The sequence below is a fragment of the Mustela nivalis genome (assembly GCF_964662115.1).
Source record: "Mustela nivalis genome assembly, chromosome: 12".
Classification (NCBI taxonomy): Eukaryota; Metazoa; Chordata; class Mammalia; order Carnivora; family Mustelidae; genus Mustela; species Mustela nivalis.
Window position 1 is genome coordinate 54,563,494 of NC_139031.1, and position 23,266 is coordinate 54,586,759.

The following is a 23,266-nucleotide window of genomic DNA, read 5'->3' on the forward strand; positions in this document are numbered from 1 at the left end:
AAATTCCAAGAATTTTAACCACTGTCGCTCATGCATGATTCCATTTGAATTAGCTCCAGCATACCATTACTGATGGTTTGCAAGACTTTCATGAAGAAAAGGATAGGTAAGAAATACTAACTTGAAGTTACTGTAAAATAGAAAGCTAATGTGTGAAATTAAGGTCTGCTTTGGCATCACTATGATTTCTCTAAAACAATATACTCAATAAATAGAGCAGGGTGAATATTCTATATTAGACAATCTCAAATTTGAATGGCTTTCCTTTATAGTTTGACAAGTTTTAGATTATTCACCACTTCCGACTTTTAAATTCATTTTCTCTTTTATTAGGGTCATTGATTGAGTGCTTATTTTATCACACTTTAAAAAAGTGTGATTTCTATAAGCTTTAGATTTTAGTTAGAAAAGGAAGCCAAAGCGATCTCCACAAGGCTTTTCTGTTCCTTCATTGATGTGTGTGATTAAAATCTCACTTCCATTTATTTCATCATATTATAAACTCGATCAGAATCTTTTATAATCTAATCATCAGCTAAAAAACTATAGTTGACCAAGTGGAACAATGAACACTAGGAATACACTGTTTATCTCAGATCTACTGCTATCTTTCAGAGAATGTAATTTGGCCAAAATGTAGGAATGAAGGAAAATAACAGTGAGAAACACTTTTGATATTTTATTTATACATATTTAGCTTTGGATGGAAAAGCATTTGCTTAGCAGCTCTCTGGCAACTCAAAGCTCTCATGTGCTTTAAATCAATAAATGAAATGGATAAATGAGAGCAATTGCTGAATAAGTTATATTGAAAACTAGATAGTAATTGTGTCATTTAGTAATTATTTTGTCTTTGATGTTGAGTAAAACGTGTTGCTGTTAAACCTTGTGTTATTGTAAAAACCTACTAGTTTCAGTTAGCAAACATTGTAGTGTCATTCTTAAAATAAGCAAAGCAAAGCATATGATTAGATGAGATGCAGTGTTCCAATCATATTTCCAAGGAATTGGTTCAAAAGAAAAGTAATTTTCCCTAATAAATAAGGGAAAGATAATCTGGAGCTTAGCAGAAATATCAGAAATGACTGAAAATGAACTTTTGATGCTCCTGGGTGGCTCCATGGGTTAAAGCCTCTGCCTTCGGCTAAGGTCATGATCCCTGGGTCCTGGGATGGAGTTCCGCATTGGGCTCTCTGCTAAGTAGGGAGCCTGCTTCTCAATCTCTCTCTGCCTGCTTCTTTGCCTACTTATGATCTCTGTCAGTCAAATAAATAAATAAAATCTTTAAAAAAAAAAAAAGAAAAGAAAGAAAAGAAAAATGAACTTATGTTTGGCATCTGCACCGTCAAAAATGGGACCTGGCAAATCAACTCTGGACATACGTTCTCGTAAATGCCCACATGCTGCAGCAAAGGTGGCCTGCTCCTGAAGGTAATGCACGGTTTATCCCTTGTGTTTGGTTCTTACTGGGACTTACCTGTTACCAATCACAGGTCTTCCCTTTCAGTTGGAGTAAGGCTCAGAGGAAGCCTGCGACCGTGGACACAGGGCTACTTTAGGGACTAGGGATCAGCCTGAGGAGAGAGAAGAGTTGTTGATTAATGGTAGACTTACCAATGTCAGATACATTGGGGATACAACTGGTCTAGGAGAACAGAAAAGCACAGGTCTCTGACGGTGAGTTATGAAGGAGAACAGAACGGACACAGCTTAAGTCTGGCACTGCACTTGGAAAGGGAGGCAGAGTGAAAGAAATGGACTGGATACTCTCAGGTTACAGCATAAGCATGGTGGGAGTCAGAGGCCAATAGGTATGAGACAGACATAACAATCATAAGTTGTCAATGATAAAGAGGCCTCAAGTGGGCTTGGAGAGATTAGCTGAATGTATAATGCATGTCAATCAATGAGAAAAATTCAATAAAAATGTGAAACTCACTTTTACTATCAGGAGAGGTAAAGTGTGTTTACATTAGACTAGAACTATGGTTAGATTTTGCAAGTTAACAGAAGAAATTGGATAAAACTTTATAGGGTTCATACCCTTATCTCTTCTTATATGAGCGGGGGGGGAGTATGCAAACTGGAAAAACAAGTTATTGTTATATTAATTCCAGTTTATTTCAAGAGATTCTCATGAAATCTAGACTACAAACAAACAAACAAACAAAGCCAGATAACAAGGGTGCCTGGGTGGCTCAGGCGGTTAAGTGTCTGCCTTCGGCTCAGGTCATGAACCCAGGGTCCTGGGGTCAAGTCAAGCATCATGATCCTTACTCAATGGGGAGCCTGCTTCTCCCTCTCCCTCTGCCTGCTGTTCTGCCTACTTGTGCTCTCTATCTCTCTGTCAGAAAAATAAATAAAATCTTATATAAAAAAACTGAGATGCCCAAATTACAACCATAACCGCTATTTCTGCTTCTGTACCTTCACTTGCTAACCCAGGAGGAGATGGAAAATTACCAGGAAACTTTCTGGAGGCCCTCTGTAACCACACAACCCCAGCCCAGAATCAAACCTAGCAGGGTGGCCACTCCCAGACCCCCACCCGGCTCTGGGCCAAAAGATAACAGCCATCTGGTGCCAGAGAAACCCCCACCCAGAATTGGACGTGACAAACTGACTGCCCCCAGACCCCCTAACCAACTTTGGGTATGGGAGATAATAACCATCTGGCTCCCCGCGTCTTGACAGGGAGACCCCGGCCAATCCTGAGGGGGCACGTACCCTAGCAGGGCCAACTAAGCAGTTTAAAGAATGACAGCCTTTTGATCTAACCAATAACCTATTCTCAGCTTTTTCCCGCTCTGTAGCGCAACAGTCATATTATAGAGTTGTTTGATTTTCCCGCGGTATGTAGTAATTTGTTACGAGATACTATGATGTATGCTAAGTCCCTGCCTCCCCAGAATAGAGTATAAAAAGTGCTGTGATCCTGAGCTCAGGACCTCTTAGTGTCACCAGCAACGAGTGCGCGGAGGTCCCGGTTCGAACTCATAATAAACGACCCTTGCTGTTTGGCTTTGACTCTGGACTCTGGTGGTCGTCTTTGGGGGGTCTCGGAATCTGGGCACAACAAAACAAAAAACAAAAAACAAATTAGAAGTTGCTTGAGAAAAACAGGCAGGTTTTTTTTGTTTTGTTTTGTTTCGTTTTCTTTTTGACATTCAAAGCATATATTAACTCCTAGATCTACAGCTGAGTTTGTGGGTGGTATAGTAGAAAAAAGAATAAATTTCAAATTAGAAAAGTCTAGATTCAAATTGATATGCTATGTATTAACAGAGAACTCTGAGGCAAATTCAATCAACTTTTGAGCCTCAATTTCCTCATTTTAAATATGGGGCTAACAATACTTACCATGAAGTTCGAAGGTTACAAGGTACATAAGGCACCTGGCACAGAGGAGGTGTGTAGTAATATTCGTTTCTCTGTTTCTCAGTGAACTTTCAGTGTGGGAGACTCCTGTCAGGGTAAGGAGTGCCTAAAGAGATCCTCAGGCAAAACTTGCCCCATAGTCCAATTCACCAAAGTCATTCTTTGACGCAATGCCTGAGCCAAACAGCTGACTGTACCACCTCTTTAGTTCCCAATTTTCCTCATCCTTGGATAATGGCTACCAGAACTCTCTGCGAAGGCTCTCAGTATTTTAGGAGCAACCTGTCCTTCATTCTAACTCATGTTTGTCTCTTATTCACTCTTTCATTAACTTCCCTGGTTTGTTTTCTAAGTAGACCAGATGGACCAGCATTTTCGGTCTTCAGCCTGTCCACCTCTCCCAGAGATCTGTGTGTGTGTGTGTTTGTGTGTGTGTGTGTGTGAGAGAGAGAGAGAGAGAGATGCAGCTGTTTAATTATAATACCCAGGTCATGATTTGATGAAGCAGTTCTCCTTAAAGCCCAGTGTAACTGTTGAGGATCAACTTAAGCCCTATCCCTTAAAATAGTCCCTTGGTCCTGGAAGCTGGGGGGCAGAAGAGAAGGTGAGGATTTCTCAGGTTAGACAATTTCTACTCTCAGTAAGTAGAGTTAAAAAGTGTTTTATTTGGGACATATATTCCCAGGTGTGGTAACAATAACCCACAATAAAAGAACTTGTCACTCATGAAAGTCCTAAGGTTTTTCTTTTTGAATCTAGTAGATGGGTTGTCCTGTATGGTTCTTTCCATCTCAAGAGTCTGTTATCTCCACCAGTAGCATCCAAAGTTCACCTTGGAGAGTAGAGAGAGAACAGGATTGCTACATTCCATTGACCTGAGCTAGTTACATGACCCCACCTAGATAGGCAGGATTTGTAATCTTTCCTAATGCCCAGAGGAAAATGAAATGATTAGGTCAACACATCATCATCTGCCATAGAAGATTTAGAGAGATGTTATGAAATATTCCCTTCTTCCCAAAAGCTGATGGTTCATAGATTAACAACTTGCTTCTAAAGACAAAAATAAAAGTTGGAAGAAAGAAACTCAATTATATTTTCACATCATAGAGTTTCAGTGTAACCAAAAATTCTGGCAGAACCATGAAGAACACATTTGATGAATTAATCAGACCAGCTTGAAACAAAGTAAAAACTCTTGCTTAGGGAATCAACAGTCTTTCACTGAGTAGTACAACACAATTAAGATAGTGATAGTATAGAATTTAATTTTGGGGTAACAAAATTACATTAAAAATGATGCTGTAATTCTTATGCTGAGGACAGCAGAATGGTCAATTTTTTTTCATGCAGTTTTTTAAAAAATATATTTTATTTATTTATTTGACACAGAGAGAGAGAGAGATCACAAGTAGGCAGAGGTAGGCAGAGAGAGAGGTGGAAGCAGGCTCCCTGCCAAACAGAGAGTCTGATGTTGGGCTCAATCCCAGGACTCTGGGATCATGACCTGAGCCGAAGGCAGAGGCTTTAACCCACTGAGCCACCCAGGCGCCCCTTTTCATGCAGTTTTAAGCACAGTATATCTCTATCTCTCTATTACTAAAGTAACTAAATGTTACTAAAGTAACATTTTGTACGTATTCGCTTGCCTGTGGTATCTCCTCCACCGTACAAACAATAATATATAGAACTGAAGAGCAAGATGGCTTGTATTTTAATTATGTGACCCTAAGACTTGACAGGAAAACCCCATCTTAGTTATTTCTTCCCTTACCTTACCTCTTTTTCTGAAGCTAAATTACACTAGGCAAAAAAATGTGAAAATGATAAATGTCTTCTTTGTACCTTCCAACCACTGAAAGTTCAGTGGTAATAAATGTCTCGATACAAATTCTATAACCCTGGAACCGTTGATATTTTAATAGACCATTTAAGCTTTAGTGAATAAAATAATGGGTAAACAAACAGACAAATTTCATGATTCTATTAAAGGATTCTCTGGTAAATAACCAATCATATGCCTTTACCCAGAAGGCAGATATTTCACTTAGAGAAACACAGTTAACCAAAAAAAAAAAAAAAAAAAAAAAAGAAAAGAAAAAGGGATTCCTTCATTCATCCTTCTGCTACTCCTCCCAATAAAAACAAACATTTCCCATTCAAAGCAGAACATTTAGCTCTGTTAGCAACAGAAAGAACACTTCCCCAGCAACAGGAAAACCCCAAAAGGACATCTATTTTTAAAAATCAAATGTGAAGCCCTCTGCATTTTGCTGATTTAGTGAACAGGATAAATCTTATCCAACCAAATTAGGTGAATATCCTACAGATTTCAAGAATAAATAGCCTGATTTCACATTTCTTTTATTTGTCTACTCACTTTGTTTTTTATAGAGCAGAACTTTTCTTGACATGTTTGCTGATCTCTCTGTTTGTGGATATTTACACGCATGGCTGTTATAAGGTAAGAGGTCTCTCATTTTAAGCAGAAAGGTGGTAATTCAAGATCATTACCATTCACATAACAGCTCACAGCAGAGTATGCCTCTGCTCTGAAGCAAGGTTTTTGGAAAAGATGATGATGAATAAGTTTGTTGAAGGAAAGTGATAGGAAAATAAACTGCACCTTATTTGGTATCATAAGTTTTAACTTTGAAAAAACCCTAAAAAGTGGGGTGCCTGGGTGGCTCAGTGGGTTGAGCCGCTGCCTTCAGCTCAGGTCATGATCTCAGGGTCCTGGGATCGAGTCCCGCATCGGGCTCTCTGCTCAGCAGGGAGCCTGTTTCCTCCTCTCTCTCTGCCTGCCTCTCTGCCTACTTGTGATCTCTCCCTGTCAAATAAATAAATAAATAAAATCTTTAAAAAAAAAAACCCTAAAAAGCATTTGATCTTGAACCACAAGACATTGCCCAACATTTCAAATAACACTGTGTACACAGTACACTGTGTACACAGGGTACATACTAGATTAGTATTAATCTAGTTATATGTTTAACCTAAGTTTACAGAAGAAGACACTAAACTTGACAAATGATAGATTTTCATTTCCAAAGTTTAATCCTATTTTATAGGAAAGACAGGACCATAGTGTAAATATTCTCAGGCTGTTAATCATTTTCTTCCACAGCCAATATGAAGGGGTATATGTCTAATATCTTTTCAACTTAATTGTGTGCATATTTACTAACAGCCTTAAATTTGAAAATTTAAAAAAATTTTTAAAAAATTTTATTATTTATTTGAAAGAGAGAGAGCATGAGTGAGGTGAGGGGCAGAGAGAGAAACAGACTCCCTCCCAAGCAGTGAGCCTGATGTGAGTCTGATACCAGGAGTCTGGGATCATGACCTGAGCCGAAGGCAGATGCTTAACTGACTGAGCCACCCAGGTGCCCTGAAACTTTTTAAAAAGATTTTATTTGAGAGAGAGAGCACAAGCAGGGGGAAGGGTAGAGAGATGGGAGAATCAGATTCCCCTGAGCTGAGCTCAATCCCAGGGATCATGACCTGAGCTAAAAGCAGACATTTAACCAACCAAGCCACCCAGGTGCCCCATGAATTTGAAATCTTCATTTAAAGCAGAAAGATCACCATATATGCAAGAGTGAAGGCAGGTCAAATTAACTTTGTGCCCATAAACACAATATACTGCCATTTTAAAACAATAATAATTTTTAGGATAATCTATTTTTTTCACCTTACTTGTTAGGTCAGTAAAGTAGAGCACAACATAATAGCAGTCTCTGATTTCACCCTTACTTGTAAAAATGGAACTAGCTGAGGTAAGCCTTAAATATGGGGACATATTAGGTTCTGTCCATGAGCACTGATTCCTTTTCTCATTTCCTCCTTTGGCTGATGGCAAAAACAGGAGGTCAAGGCTAATTACAGTTCTTATGATTCACATAAGAAACTGGGGACATGATTATTTAAAATGTTTAATTTTTAAAAGTTAACTAATTTTAATATACTTGAAGATACAGTTTATGCACACATAGAATTCTAAATTACATAACTATATAGGGTATACATATATATACACATACATACATATGTGTATGTATTTAATTTTTTCATTAAATATCAACTTTACTACTAGTTGTATAAACTTGAGCTAAAAAAATGTAATTCTCTGGGCCTCAGTTCCATCATATATAAAATGTGAATAATAACATTTTGTTATTTAACTTTATACCATTGTTGTGAAGCACTTAGAATAGAGGCTGGCATATGGCAGAAACTTAATATTAGGTATTACAGAGAATTATATATTTAGTATATGAAATATATATGTGTGTATCTTTTTTGGTATCTCTATATCCAAGTGAAGTTTCTTCTGTAAAATCATCAGTTGTTTGGGTCTATAGATAAGAATGTAAAAGAAATTTCATCATGTATTTTTCTTTTATGTTTTAGGCCTGTGAAGCTATTCTATATGATATGATGTTAAGTAGTTGACAAAAAGCACAAAGAGTGAAACTTATTATATCCAAATGAGAAAAAAATCAAATCATTTGGGAGGTTGGGGGAATTTCAAAAAGAGAGTAGTGAGCTACAAGAGAATCTAAAGGTATTACAAATGTGTGAAACTACATCACTGAAGGCAATAGGGGGAAAGGTAGCTGAACTAAGCAACTTTGGAAATAACTGAAATTAGTAAGATTAAAGGCGAGAGGAATTGTGTCTAGACACTGTATTCTAGTTGATCAGGTTGTTGCCCAAGGGTTAACAATTCTGATAATGCTATGCATGTATACTGAGATTAAATCATTAAATAAATGGCTGGCAAGCGTAGGAACTAGGTTTCCCACTGTTGGAGTGGGAATTTACAGATAAGCAAAGGGACGCGGCTAGAATGATTCACTGTTAATGGGTTAGAGTCAGGCGACATCAGTATGAACTTGTGTTTAGCTTAAATACAGACGGTTACATACAGAAATATGTATAGATGGGTGTATATATGGATTAATGTACACACACATATTTCCTTGCTTTATCAGTTGCAAGGGATGAAAAGAAAGGACACCCTAAGTAGCAAAGAACACACCTGGTGCCTAGATCTTATTTTCTAATCTTCAATAAAGAAATGGAAATTCCTTAGAGAAATGGCTGATTCTAGAACTGGGGTATAATGACCCTGGAGCATTTTATAGTATCTTGAGTATCATGTAGAAAGGAAGTCCTCAAAAAACAAAAAACTATCCCACATTGATATGAGTATATTAAGAGGACATAGGGCAACTAAGAATTCCCAAAGCTGAGACAATTTCCACAAAATACAAAAGTGTTGGATTTAACCTGGAGGACAAAATAAATATCTATGAGTCCAAACTCATATAAATAAATGATTGAATTGATAAAAAATGGAGAAGAGACACATTTCCCATGTAAAATAATTCCAAATAATTTAAGTAGATATTCCCCCCCTCAACGAGAAGGAGCTTAATTCTGGGCTCCTTCTGTGTGGGCTGCTAACAGTGACTTCCTTCCAAGGAGTGTAGTAGTATGAAAAGGGGAAAAATAGTAACTTTGTAGCAGAGAAATCTGAGAGAAACAGTCTCAGCCAGGTTGACTGAAGTCAACATCAACAGTGATAAATGATGTTGACAGATATACCTTTTACTGGTGACTTGGGGCCACTCATTAAGTTTGTCATGGCCTCAAAAGGTAATAGGATCTACTATGATAGCCTTCTTCAATTGTTAAGCATAGTATCTGCAAAATAACCTCCCATAGCACCTGGCCTGTATTCATAACTGAGAATTAAGTGTTTGAAAAGTGCCGTAGGTTTAATTTTTGTGATGAAAAAAATATGTTTCAATAAATATTGACTGAGGTTGCCAGTGATCTCCTCATACTTCTGAAATGTGAACATTATTATTCTGCTATGGCTGCATCTATTGTTAGCAAATTTTCATGTTATCTCTGTTTCAGTTTTTTAGGCTTGAGTTGCCTAAGTATTTTCTCAAAAAATACTATGCAAGAGAAAAAAGCACAAGCTGGGCTATCTGAAGCTAGACTTCAGATCACTCTTAAATGCCCTGCGATTTCTGCTTACTGTGACCCTACCAAAGCTGCAATGAAGAATCAGGATATCCTGCTGTTGTCTGTTCTTAAAATGTGTCTCCTCTGTTAGCAATGCATTACTTCAATACTGATTCGCTGGCTTTGAGATTGGGCGTTGTTAATGAATGCATAGTACTCTTTAATGTTCAGTAGCAGTGGTAGTTGACATTGATAATAATGGTATTATGAAGAAACTGGAGTTAATGAAATGGCTTAAAAAACCAAGTTTAAAATATAACAACTGTGTGATAGATGTGCTTGCTTGGAAGGTTGATGCTGTATGTTCCCAGTTTCTCAAAAGGAATTGTAGCTAATTTGTAACAATCTGAATATGTAGGAGAGTTTTTTTTTAATCTGTTTTTAAAACGAAAAAGTAGGCAAACTAGGTATTCTAAATTGCTGCTTGGGGGTTGAGAGGTCATTGGCATTGGCCTATTTAAAAGGGCCATACACTTGATTTTTGCCTCTGACCTCTTTTCGTCATCCCTTCCTGTGTTAATTGGACAGATTGGACACTGCTGTTGGGGAATCAGACCTTTTGCAAGAACAGCCACGTAAATATCCTTATCATGTGTTTCTTAAGACGGATTGTTTTGTTTTGAATTTCTGATTGATAGCCAAAGCAGCCGGCATTTCAGATCAGCTGGTTCCAGGTTTCCTTTGTAACAACTGATAGGGTATTTTCAAGACCACATGGAATGCAACTGTAATCTGTACCAAATTAGGTGCTTATTTTTAACATTGTTTCTCAGCTATATAATTCCTCAATTTCCATAACTCACTGAAATGGCATACCATATTCAGTTTGTTGCTTCTCTTGCCAGCATGTTAATTTTAACTCATGCCCAAGATAAATGTAACATTTGTTTTTAACAGTTTTTATCCTTATCCCTCACCCCATTAAAAATAAAGGTGTAGCTCATATTTTTGTCATAAACTTTTCTCTAGCAGTCTAGTGACAATAAAAGTAATTCTCCCCATAACTGCAAGGTAAGAACATGCAATGGCTGATTTTTTAAAAATTAACCTTCTAACACCAAAGATTTTGTTTTAAATTAATTTTAATTAAGGTTTTTCCTTTTGAGGTCTTTCAGAAAACGATTTACCCATTCACTTAAGAAATACTTATTGAGTGTCTACTATGTTCCATGCAATATTCTTAGTATTCTTGGTGCTGAGGAAACATCACAACAGAACAAAAAAACAGAACAAAAAAAAATCCCTGACCGTGTGGAGCTTATGTTCTAATGGAGAGAAGACAGACAGTAAGAAAGAAAACAGTAATTACGTTAGAAGGCTTAAGAGTTATTAAGAAAACTGAAGCAAGGGAGGGGGGATGGGGATAGGCAACATTTTAAATGGGACGGTCATAGTAGGTTTCTTTAAAAAAGGTGACATTTGAGCAAAAACGGGACAGTGGTGAGGGATCTAACCATGTAAGTATTTGGTGGAAAGATCTTTCTAGATGGAGTACGGTCAGTGCAAAGACCCCAAGACAAGAACATGCCTTGCTGTTATAGGAGCAGGAAAGCTGGAACAAAGTGCTTAGTAGAAATGAGGTCAGAGAGGTGGATGTGAGGAGGGACTTGAGATGCTAGCTAGCATAAGGTTTTTAGGTCACAGAAAGGAATCTGGCTAAGAAAACTAGGAGCTAATGATTTTGGCTTGCTCCTAGGTCTACAGATAAAACTCTTAAATGTTAAAAGCACGTTCAGGTCACATTACAGGTTTGTTGTACCAACAAATCTCACATTATATCTACACTTATTTTACCACCTTTAGAACAGGTGAAAACAGGTGAAAATGTATAGCTCCTGGAATGGGAAAATATGTGCAAAAAGTTAAATACCCAAGGCTAAATGCCTAAATTACAATTTTAATTCAGCTGGTATCTTAAATATTAATAAGTCTCCTCTGTTTTCTTACTTACAGGTTGGATCAGTATCTTTTTCCAGCTTCCTTGTCTCTAGTATCTTAGTTTCCCTTAACATCTTAGTCCAGATAATATTTTCCAATAGTATTTCCTATTCATGGCTTAATCTGTCAATACCAGTAACACATTTTATTGTGTTGCAGAGGTCAGAATTCTGCCCAGCCAATAATATGGAAATTATGTATCAGATGGAGATCAAAACAACAAAACTGCTTTGCCTCCATTAGCTGAATTCAGTAAAATGAGTGTTTTTCTATCTAAATGAACAACTTTGTTTTCTTGGTGAGGACACAACAGAATAGCAGTAACACAAGTCTGTAATGCCTTCACTTAATATTTCGAGAATATGACAGGAATGTGTTAAGTAAATTTCATTTTATAAAATAGTAACATTGTTAAGGAAAGGAGTAGAGGTGTGGGGAACGAGATTCTGGCAAGGGGAATGAACCATTGGCGTTAGTTTCCCCAAATTGTACCCCCGTAAAAAAAGAGATGGAAGGGTTCTGCATTTCAGATCTGAAAATCTTCAAATTTTCTTGTAAACTAGTTTCTAATACACAACAGAATAACACACTTTGACAGCAGGTTCAGGTAAACTACTTTCACTCAAATTCAGGTGGAAGTGGCTGCCTCCAATTCCACACGTTGCAACCCATCTACTGGTAGATTCAGAATGGGGTCAGTCTCAGGGGCTCCTATGCACCGAGCGCCAGAGTGCACACCCTGATACAGACCCATAATATATCAAGAAGCCAGGAGAGCTGTAGAGATGGCAGTTAAAAAGCAAAAGCGCCCCCCCCCCCGTTTTTTCCAGGTCTCTTAGAAGCAGCGAAACTAAGCCCTCATTGTCATGCAGGTGGTGGCCAATCACCTAATCTGCGACAGTCCGCACGGCTAGGATCGTGGGTAAAGCTGATATGCCTGTATCAATTCTACAACCTGCCGCGCACCCCAGAAGAGGGTTCGCTGACGACGGGTCAGGACAAAGGAAAGTTTCTGTCAAAGTTCCGGAAGACAGGGGCTGCGTGGGGAGCAGTTTCAGATCATATTTAACCCCATTCGCGGAGGGGGCCGACTCTGCTCTTCGGTCGCCGGTGGGCAAAGGAAATGCGAGAGGGAAGTTTTTCCACAGGACATCGGCCGCCTTGTCCCCGAGAGGCGCGAGGTGCGCAGCGCCATCAGTCGAAGGCTCGGTCTCTGCCGGTCTCGCTCCACCCCAGAGGCGGCCTACCCCGGCGTGCGGTGGAGGACGAGCGAGCTCCGCTGGCGCGCGCGCCGCCTCCCATACTGGCCCTGCGCTGGGGCCGCTCTCCACTCGCGGCAGTCCCAGGTGGGTTTGGGAACCCAGCTTCGGAGGCCTCACCGCCGTGTCGGAGTGGACCCCGCGGCTTCCGCCTTCACTTCCCCACGCGCCGGCGCCATGGAGACGGTCACGAGTGGCCGGCGGCTCCTGCGCCCACCAATGGGAGCGCACGTCGCAGAGAGACGCGGACGTCGCTCTTCCAAGATGGCGGCGCGTCCGTCGCGAGCAGCCGGGCCGGGGGGAAGCCAGCGAAGCCGAGTAAAGCCGCCGCCCGGGAGAAGACTGAAGGAGCTGTTCCGGCCGTTGGCGGCGGCTCGGGCAGTTTTCGTTGCTGCTACGGCTGTTGCCATGCGGCGAGGCTAGGGAGGAGCTCGCTTCCCCGGGGTGTAATAATGTTAACAGAGGTAAGCGGCGACGGCGGCCAGTGTTTACCTGTGAAATGGGGAAGGGGCCGGCGCCAGCTCTTCCGAGAACATCATTTCTCCCGCCCGCGGGCTTGACCCTCTGTAGAAGGCCCCTGGGCCGGAGGAGGAGCGGGGATTCTACAAGTGCCCCCTGAATAGGAGCTGTGCTGACTCAACAGAGTCCCACCACCTCCAGCTGCTGTGCCTCCTCTTTCGCAGTTGCCACTTGCCTGTCGCCCGTGGCACTGGTCACCCTCCTGCTGTCGCTACCTAACTCATCGCTTCCTTCGTGGTGTCCCCTTACACGCTGCTCTGTGGCAGCGTTGGTCTCTGCGTTGCTGCTAGTTCCAGTTCCCCTACGGTTTGCCCGAGAGCTCCCTTCTCCGGTCCCTGGCCTCCAGGGCCCTCCACTTCCAAGCTCGGTCAGCATCCTGGGTTTGTCACTTGGCCAGACCGGTTTTTACCCACCCCCTACTTTGCCTGCTTAGTGAAGTGGACCTTCTTTCTCAAGCGACACTTGAATAGCCCAGTTATATCACCGTCCTCCCTCCCCCCTCACACCCTGTCACCTTTTTAAGTCGTAGGAATCGGGAAGTTCAGTTTAGCACCTACATACACTCTTGATTTGCGTAAGGCTCCCTTGGTACCCTTTGTGGGACAGTTTTGTTTTGTTTTGTTTTAAACTTGGACCTGAAATGGAAGTAGGGCAGCTATGACTAGCCAATCAGTTTCCCTTTTCTAGTGCTTCATGTCCATTGCAAAAAAAAAAAAAAAAAAAAAAAAGCAGACTTTTTGAAGAAGTAGAGTTTGCCTTTACTAGCAGTACTTTAAGGGGAAGAACTAAATTGGTCTCATTAGATACTTGACCCAAGTTAACACAGTTATGGGTACTGATATATGCTCGTGTAGGCGTCACTGAAGAGAAATTCTGCAGCTTGTGGATTTGAGGAAATATCTTAGAAGCTACTCGCTTGAAGTCCTTTGAAGGTTCAGATATCAGCTGTCAGGGACTAGTTTGGGTTATCTTTGTGGGCTGAGTTAAGGATAGGAAACAGTTTTAATGGGCAACAGGGAGTATTCCTACCTGCGTCAAAAGAAAATAAAAACGTTTGTAGATGAGTGGCTTTTGTTGTGTTAAAAAGTGATAAAAAAGATTTACTTGCCTTTCCAATTTGTTGAACCTCTGAGGAAGTTCACATTTTGGTATTTGCTCTTGATCTGCACACAGAGCTTTGGAATATGATTTATCTGGTAAATACTGGTTGGTATTAATTCATGAAATCCTGATTTCTTGTAGTTTGTAGTTCACTTAATATTTCTAAATCCCACATATTTTTCATTCCTGGAGTTTATTTAATTTTTGGAAATTATGATGTGTCTCAAGTTTCTGTTGTCATTAGCAGTATTTGGTTAAAAAAGAAGTCCTAAGTAGCAGAAGTTCTATTTTTACCTTCAGTGTGATATTTTGGTGAGAATAATTAGCCTTACAATAAGTTTCAGTGGAGTCTTTAATGTCTGATATTTTATGACATGATCTTCTGATGAAACTTGGCTTAGGTTAGCATGGTTTAAAGGGTTCTAATGTTATCACATGAGCTCAGTGTCTGCTACTAAAATGCTAGTGTCTTGATTTGGCAGGACTGTACCTTTTAAGCCTCTGTATTGTAAAGTGGTTTTGTGTTTCAGTGAAATATTTTAAACAGTACGTCATTGATGGTAGTAAGATGTACTTTAGTGCTTTGTGTGTGTTGATTGGTGCACAGCTTGTAGTGGCTGAGCCAGGTTTCCCACCTTGGCAGTCAGTCCTTGCCGAGTCCATTCTGTAAACTACTACAGTGGATTGCCTTCCCGAAGGAAGGCCCAGATTAAATGGGACTTGGATTTTATCTTTGGTTTTTAGTAGTTATTTTATAGATGAGAAAACTGAAGCCCAGAGACTTCAAGGGTCTCTGTCCAAATGTCCAAGGCCAGCATTTATTAGTGGCAAATGTGAAACTTGAATCCCATCTCCTGACCTAGTATTTCTGACTGTATAGCTTTCAGTGAGTAATATTCACCTCTCTTAATAGATTTTATAATACACTACTTTTGCCCAAATACTGTCAGTAGATAAACAGAAATATTACGTGAGAAAGACTTTTTGTTTTACCTTTAGCCTTTAGTTTTTAAGACTCAGAAATAGTCTGTTTGGAAATACATTAGATATAAAATTTTACTCAGTATTGGTTACTAAAAAATTAGTAGTGTGGGACTCCGTTTGACTGCTTCTCTTTGTTCCAACATAGATCAGGAGATATTAGGGGAAGTGATTTAATTCATGTTAAACTTTAAAATACATAATGATGAACTATGTGCAGAAGAATCTATTGTTCAATGAGCAGACTTTATGCTCCAGAAAGTGGTGAGTGGTACTGTCTGCTTGGTTCTTTGATATCTCAGAATTGAGATGGGAGATACGGTCTTCAATAGCCAGATGAGAAGACTGAGAGTTAAAGTAGTTGGCTTAAAATTATGTAACAGGTGGTGGAACCAAGAGTCACACCTATGTCCTTTTATTCCAGATTGTGTACTGTTTTTGTGACTCAGTATGGAATGAATGCATCATTAATTTTCTTTTGTAGCTGATAATCAGTAAAGTATTTTGAGGTTTACTTTTTTTTTTTTTTAACCAGGATGAGGATGCCAGGTATATAGATACATAATAGTAACAGTAGTGATAAATATTCATATGAAACTTCAGTTTTGCATTTTGTTAAAATAGATTTTTGAAACCTTTCAGAACCTATGCCAGTGGCCAATTAAGGGCCATCTCAAGTTAATGGAAAAGATTACCTAGTTGAGCAAATTGATATGTATGTTGAACTTTGAAACCTGTGATGGTAGATTAGCGTGAATTGAAAGTACAGTATGTATTCTTGCATTTTTTTTTTTTTAAGATTTTATTTAGTTATTTGACCAGTTATTTTGATCACAAGTCGGCAGAGAGGCAGGCAGAGAGACAGGGGGAAGCAGGTTCCCCACTGAGCAGAGAGCCTGATGCAGGGCTAGATCCCAGGACCCTGAGATCATGACCTGAGCCAAAGGCAGAGCCACTCAGGTGCCCCTTGCCTTTTTTTTTTTTTTTTTTTTTGGTTTGTTTCCCTAAAGGGAGGTTAACATAGTTTTCGATTTAAACTTTTTGGCTTCAATTTGTATTATATTCATTATCAGTACAAATGACATATTTAGAAGACTTGCTAGCGATATTTGTGTGTCTTTTGCATTTTCCAAATAAGTATGACTGGTTTGTCTGTTTTAAATGTCTAGTTAATCTTTTTCCCCTTCTACTGTCTTTGCCCCTGTTAGGACTTCTGCTTTTTTTTTTTTTTTTTTTAAAGATTTAATTTATTTATTTGACAGAGATCACAAGTAGGCAGAGAGGCAGGTGGGATGGTTGTGGGGGAGAGCAGGCTCCCTGCAGAGCAGAGAGCCCAATGCGGGGCTCGATGCGGTGCTCGATGCAGGGCTAGATCCCAGGACCCTGAGATCATGACCTGAGTGGAAGGCAGAGGCTTAACCCACTGAACCACCCAGGCGCCCCAGGACTTTTTACTCTTAATGTTACTCCTATTTGTCATAGTGTACTTGAAAATTATTTGTTTAATACCTATTTGCCCTCTACTCCTCTCTTTTAAAAAAGAAGCATAAATTTACATATATCAGAATTAGGGTATGGGATGTTTCCTTGAGGATTTGTTTCAGTTAATCTGAATTTTCATAGGATTAGAATGTAATGAAATACATTAGGATATAAAGAGGTATTTAACAAAGAATTGTCATTAACTACATTTTTAAACTTTTTTTAAAAGCTTTTAGGGTTATGGGTCTGAGCATTTATTATTACAGAATACTAAAGGTATAGAAGATACAGGATAATATGTTGAATTTAAACCTAAGCTGTGGTATACTCTGGAGGTTGTTTTTTGCTAACAACCAGTTACTAGCCTGTTGACATTGGTCTTCTGCTTTTAAAAATACGGAGTAAAACATTGTAGCTGTTTAAGCTTAGTAGTTTGGGTTGTGAGCAGATGTGAGGTGTTAGATAAAAATGGTTTATATGTGTATTCAGTCACTGCCACCCAGATTTATTGGTTTTTATATACTAACGCTAATTGTAGCTTTTGTGATTAACAAATAAGATATAGGTGGAAAAAGTTAAACTCTGTAGCGCTTTTAGAAGTCCCAGATTAATAGTTGTTGAAGGAATAAAATTTTGTGTTTCAAATACTTTCTGAAGATATTTGCACAAAGGAAGTCAGTAGGTTTTTTCTTTCCGGATTTTATAGTTTTTGATAGGTGATTTGCTCTTAAAGGTGATTGAGTTTGCATTATAGTACAGAGTTGTTTAATCATGTGATGATAATTTTATTTGTCAGCGTAACTGGTCATGGGGTGCCCAGATTAAACAGTTACTTCTAGGTGTGTCTGTTAGAGTGTCTCTGGATCAGGCTGAGATTAACATTTGAATCAGTGCACTCTCTAAAGTAGATTGCTCTTCCTGTTATGGGTAGGCACTCTCTAATCCCTTGAGGGCCCAGAATAGAACTATAGGTGGAGGAAGGAGGAATTCGCCCTCCCTTCCCCTGCTAGAGCTGGAACGTCCCATCTCATTTCCTTGAATTGGGATTTAAATCTTTGGTTCCTGGTTCTTAGGCCTTTGGACTGAATTACCACTAATTTTACTGGGTCTCCAGCTTTTGGATGGCAGATGTGGGACTTCTCAGCCCCCATAATCGTGTGAACCAGTACTTCATAATAAATCTTAAAAAAATCCTTACTTCTTATTGGTTCTATTTCTCTCCGAGAACTCTAATATAGAGACTCTGGTGTTTGGATGGGTTGTTTCAAAGTTTGTTGACCACTTTTCCATAGACATTGATAAAAAATTGTTTTCTTAACTAGTCTACTGTATGTTTATAATTAAAAGTGCTATACTGGGCGCCTGAGTGGCTCAGTTGGGTTAGCGGCTGCCTTCGGCTCAGCTCAGGATCCCAGGGTCCTCGATGGAGTTCCACCTTGGGCTCCTTGCTCAGTGGGGAGCCTGCTTACTTCTGCTCTCCCCCTGCTTGTGTGTGTGCTCACTTGCGCTCTCTCTCTCTATGACAAATAACTAAAATCTTGAAAAAAAAAAAAAGATTAAAGGAATTGGTTGTATGTCATAAGGCCACTGGAAAATGTATTTGCTTTTGATCTTTTCATGTGGTAATTGCCAACATATATATAGCTTTTCGCAGATGACATGGGATGTTTTATGTATTAATCTAGTCTTGTTAGATGTGCTCATGCTTACCTACATTTAGTCTCATTTCTAGTGTTACTGTGGAAATCTCCTAAAGGGAAAAGAAAAAGGGTATGAGAGGATGTTTGCTTCAGGTGGAATCAACCAGGCTGTGTTAGCTGAGTAATAATGGAAAGAGGGAACATGAGCTTTTGGAAGAGGAAGAAAATAGGTTCTATCATGGGGAAGTTTTCAGCGCTGGTCACTAAGTAGCTAGCCATTTGGTGGTGAAGCTAAGTGACTTTATGGCATTCCTGAGAGAGGTTCTTAGGGTATGGCTTTTTAAACGTGTTTTGAAATTTTGTGGTTTTACAGACCATTAAGTGTCCTCTCTATCGATGGTAATCTAAAATTGACTTTCTGTTTCTTAGGTTTAATTTTGATACTACAGCCCTTTAAATATTTGGAAGGAGAGAGAGAAATTTGAATTAAAGCAAGTGGACAGCTTTAAAATAGTAAACTATTTGACCATTAAAAAGGTTTAAGATTGAGTGAATAAACAGGCTGGACTCATGGTGGTAATGCATGCTCATGTCTGTCAACAAATTACATGTACCACAGTAGTGTGGCAACAGACAATAACCTGTTGTTAAGTGGTATGAGGATGAGTTCCAACTTCACTTATTTATGATGTGACATCAGGGGAGTTGTTTGAAATTTTTGAGTTTTAGTTCCCTTCTTTGTAAAATTGGATAGTTGTAGCACTTCCTAGCTGCTCTCATATTGTGAAGATCAGATAAAATGATAGAGAGTACAACTCTGTAAATTTTCAATCATTATACAAATATTTGTGGTTAATACATCAGGTTGTCCTCCCCCCTCCCCCCCGTCCCGTATGCCTTGCTTTGATAGGAATCCAAGTCCTAGGCTCCATCTAGCTTTATGGCTCATTTGCTTCTTAGTGGATGGATGGATGGATGGATTCCCAGAGAAAGAGGATGCCCCCTGGCTACTGGTGTAGATATAGGGGAGGCCAAGAATAGGTTAAAAGACGTGAAAAGAAGAAAAAAAAAGTTGACCGAGAGCATGTCTTGCAAACTAGTCATGAGATTAGTTTCCTATGTAGTTGGTAAACTGATTCCAAAGAATTTTTGAAAGAAAAAATATTTTGAAAAAGTTCACTTATTTGAGGGTTAGCAGTTATTTCTACATGTCCTTAAATATTTATGGGAAAGTAAATCTTTTAATCAACCCTGATAAATTCTTGAAAGGAAAAGGTGTTGTTTAGGATAATTTTTATAAAGCTTTGGTTGTAACTTGTATCAGAGGTTAATTTTTGCAGTTTAATTTGTTCACTAAACATAAATACATCTACTATGTAGTAGGCACCTGAGAAGTTCTGGTGCTCAAGGGGTGAGTCAGATCTGAAACCTGCCCTCTAAAAATTCACTATCATAGCTACCTTGTGCCAGTTTGGCATTCATTCACCTGAAGCCTTGAGGTCTTTTGTCAAAATAAAACAGATAACATAATTAAAGGATGAAAAATTAAGCGGAAGAAAAGGTTGGAGTATGTAATTAAAAGGTAATTACTTTCATTAGCTTTATAACTCCAGGTTAAAACTACCAGTTTGGATGAGATGGTAGCTGTTAAAATGAGTTTCTCTTTGTTATTGAAGAGTCAGCCCATCCTTCTGTCTGTATCTGTGCCAAGCTAATTCATAATAAATTTTTTAAAAAATGAGAAAAGAGAGGTAAAAGAAATTTGTGAATTTGTCATGTTCTTTGTTTTTTTATTTTTTGTTTTTGTTTTTTTTTGGAAAAGACTTTAAATCTCCTTAAGGGGTCTACCATAGTCTACTGAAGGATCTAGCTGAATTCCATTACCCCATAAAAGTAATGCTTAGCTCCACCCTCCTCTATTATATATTCATTTATATGCTTATTTTGTGTTTCTTCCCAGCCGAATGTGAACTCCTGAAGATGGGGCTCACAGTTGTGTTCCCAGTACTTGGAATAGAGCTTAACATCTAATGTCCTCACTAAAATCTGTTGAGGGGATGAATGTTAAATATTCTTTGCAGTAAGATTAACATACAAGTGAAAAATCATTAAGACAAAAATTGTCTACCATAAATTTATGCCAGCACATTAATTACCTTTCAAAGATTGGTTATTATCAGTGTCCATTAGATATTTTTTAATAGGACACCATGGTTGAATATTGTGTTTGGGATCACAAAACCAAAAAAAGTTGAACACCAGTCTTTTTGTTAGAATGTATTTTGTCTTAATTTTTCTTACAGGTAAAAATTTGGTTAGATTGATATCATTTTCATATGACCAATTACAAATGCAAGAACAACTTAGATTTTATCTTGTATCTCTTAATACTTGGTTTTTATTATGATTTTATTTGTACTACTTAAAATTTGTATTCCTGTACTAGGTAAAGCTTTGTTTCTAGCAGTACAATAATGCTGATTTTTGTGGTGTTTTGTTTAGTGTTTCGCAGTTTGTATAACCTTTAATGCTACCTTTTTTTTTTTTTTTAAAAGATTTTATTTATTTATTTGACAGAGATTAAAAGTAGGCAGAGAGGCAGGCAGAGAGAGCGGGGGAGCAGGCTCCCCGCCCAGCAGAGAGCCTGATGTGAGCTTGATCCCAGGACCCTGAGATCATGACCCAAGCTGAAGGCAGAGGCTCAACCCACTGTGCCCTCCAGGTGCCCCCCTTTAATGCTGTCTTGAAACTTTGCGAGTATGACTAAGAATTTGGTTATGGATTTCAGAAAGTTGGAAATTTGGGATACATTTTCAAGTAGGGCAGCTGCTACCTTACTCTCTTGACTAAAAGCCTCTTGGTGTCATTGTTAGAGACAGAACATTGTTAGATCATTTCAGCCATCTACAATTCCATTATAAATTCAGAAATGATACGTACCACAAAGTTCAATGAAACAATTCTATGTTCTGCTGTGAAAATTAAACTGGCTTATGATCTTTAAGTTAGTACCAGGCACTTCATGTACATTAACTGGAATAATTTACTGTTCTTGGTTTATTGCGTTGTTTTTTCCCAATTTCCCGAGGAATCTTTTTATTCTTATGCATGTGTGAAACCCACAGGGTGTATCTTGGTTTTTTCACCATAGATCTGCATGATTGGAGAGTCCTTGGATGTTACTGTGTTTAAACCTGAATTGGTTTTGCTCCTGGAACCCTGGAGCTATTTTTATTTTTAGCCTGGCTATGGTTTGGCACTGTAGAGAGAGTGTGATTCTTTGCATTATGACTTTTAAGGCTAGAGCTGTGTGACAGCATAGATGTGTGGAGAAAGGCTTTGGATGCACCATCATTTGAAGCTTGGAAATTATAAAACTGATTGAAGTTGTGCAGTGTTAATAGAAGAATTAAACATCTTATTTTAGTTACTACATAAATTTTGGGAAGTAACTGGTCTGATTTTAAGATATGTGTTATCCAGTGTTTAAGTCATAATATTGTACTTTGCATTTGTTCTTGTTGTCTCTTCTCGAGTTTATTTGAGATGGCATATTTTTCTCAGGGTACTTAATCAGACTGCAGTTATTAATATAATCAGCTATTTTTATACCTGATGTTAATCACTAGTATCTGACACATTTTCTTAAGTAGCACCTAAATGCTCAACACCTAACCCTGTGGACTAGTCTAATCCTGATAAAGTTTGGCAGAGTAAGAGAAAATGGGGTAGGGGGAGGTTGGAGGCAGCTTGAAGGGTTTAACAACAAAGAGAAAAAACATCTGAAATAACCTATTTTAAAAGAGTGGGTGTATTGATTACATAAAAATTTTAGAAAAATCATTTAGGCTTGAGAGTATTTTATAATTTATTAAAATTGTGTTTTATGAACTAAAGTTCAGCAAATTAATGTCTGATAACTCAGAATAGTGAGTCAAGTAAAGGCACTAATGCAAAATTTAGTGATTGTCTTTGTTCTGGGGCGCAAAGTGCTAATTATCTCTCTTTTCTACCTATGCATAAATCTTTGTATACACGCATATTCGTATTTTCTAATCACAATTGAACATTTCCAATTTCTGAGGAATGTATGCTGATGATTAAGAGCAGTGGGTGGTGTCAGATTATTTGGATTTGAATCAAAGTTTTGTCACTTCAGAGCATTTTGATTTTGGAAAGTTATTAACCTTTTTGAACCTTAGTTTTCTCATCTGCGTGACTGTAAATTAATGGTATTTACGCCATAGTGTTGTTATAAGTATTAAGTGAAACAACACATTAAATCCTGTGAATAATGTTTCCCACAGTAATACTCAGTAAATACTAGGTTTTATTCTTATTTTTTCAGATGTAAATAGCAAGTAGTTTATTTTCATAGCTTAGAATTTAGTGTTTGAAGTTGTTTTCTGTGTTCTTTGTTTCATGGTAGAGATTTTAAAATGTCAAACTGGGGACGCCTGGGTGGCTCAGTCTGTTAAGCGTTTGCTTTTAGCCCAGGTCATGATCCCAGGGTTCTGGGATTGAATCCCCATCTTGGGCTTTTGGGAGTCTGCTTCTCCCTCTGCCAGCTCTGCCTGCTTCTCCCTCCTTCGCTTGTGCTCCCTCTCTCTCTGATAGGTAAATAAATAAAATCTTTTAAAAAAAAAAAAAAAGCAAAGAAATTCTCTTTGACCCAGATGACCAGATTTTTCCCTTTCTCAGTTTTTACTAACTCTGTAATTTATGTATTACATTGAGAGCTAGATTTAGAAAATTTCAGGAGGAAATTGAGAGGTGATACCTGTGTGATAGAATTGGTCATAACTAGAACTTTTGACTAATTTATCTATTCTATATTAAAGCTTTTACTGTAGGTGAGTGAAATGAAAAAGTTGTAGTACAGTTTCATATTGTGCTTTAAAAATGCCAGTGTTAACGTAGTTTTCT

At 38.6% G+C, this 23,266-nt stretch overlaps 1 protein-coding gene across 2 annotated transcripts in view; it reads left to right on the forward strand.

Moving 5' to 3' along the window:
- The first annotated feature begins 9,967 nt into the window (after positions 1 to 9,967).
- Positions 9,968 to 23,266, forward strand: part of SNX13 (sorting nexin 13) — a 131,633-nt gene continuing 118,334 nt past the window's right edge. For both annotated transcript variants that reach the window (XM_082693002.1, XM_082693003.1), the window contains exon 1: positions 9,968 to 13,081. In XM_082693002.1, coding sequence (XP_082549128.1) covers positions 12,482 to 13,081 — 600 coding nt within the window. In that variant the 5' untranslated portion in view covers positions 9,968 to 12,481. The remainder of the gene's footprint in view (positions 13,082 to 23,266) is intronic.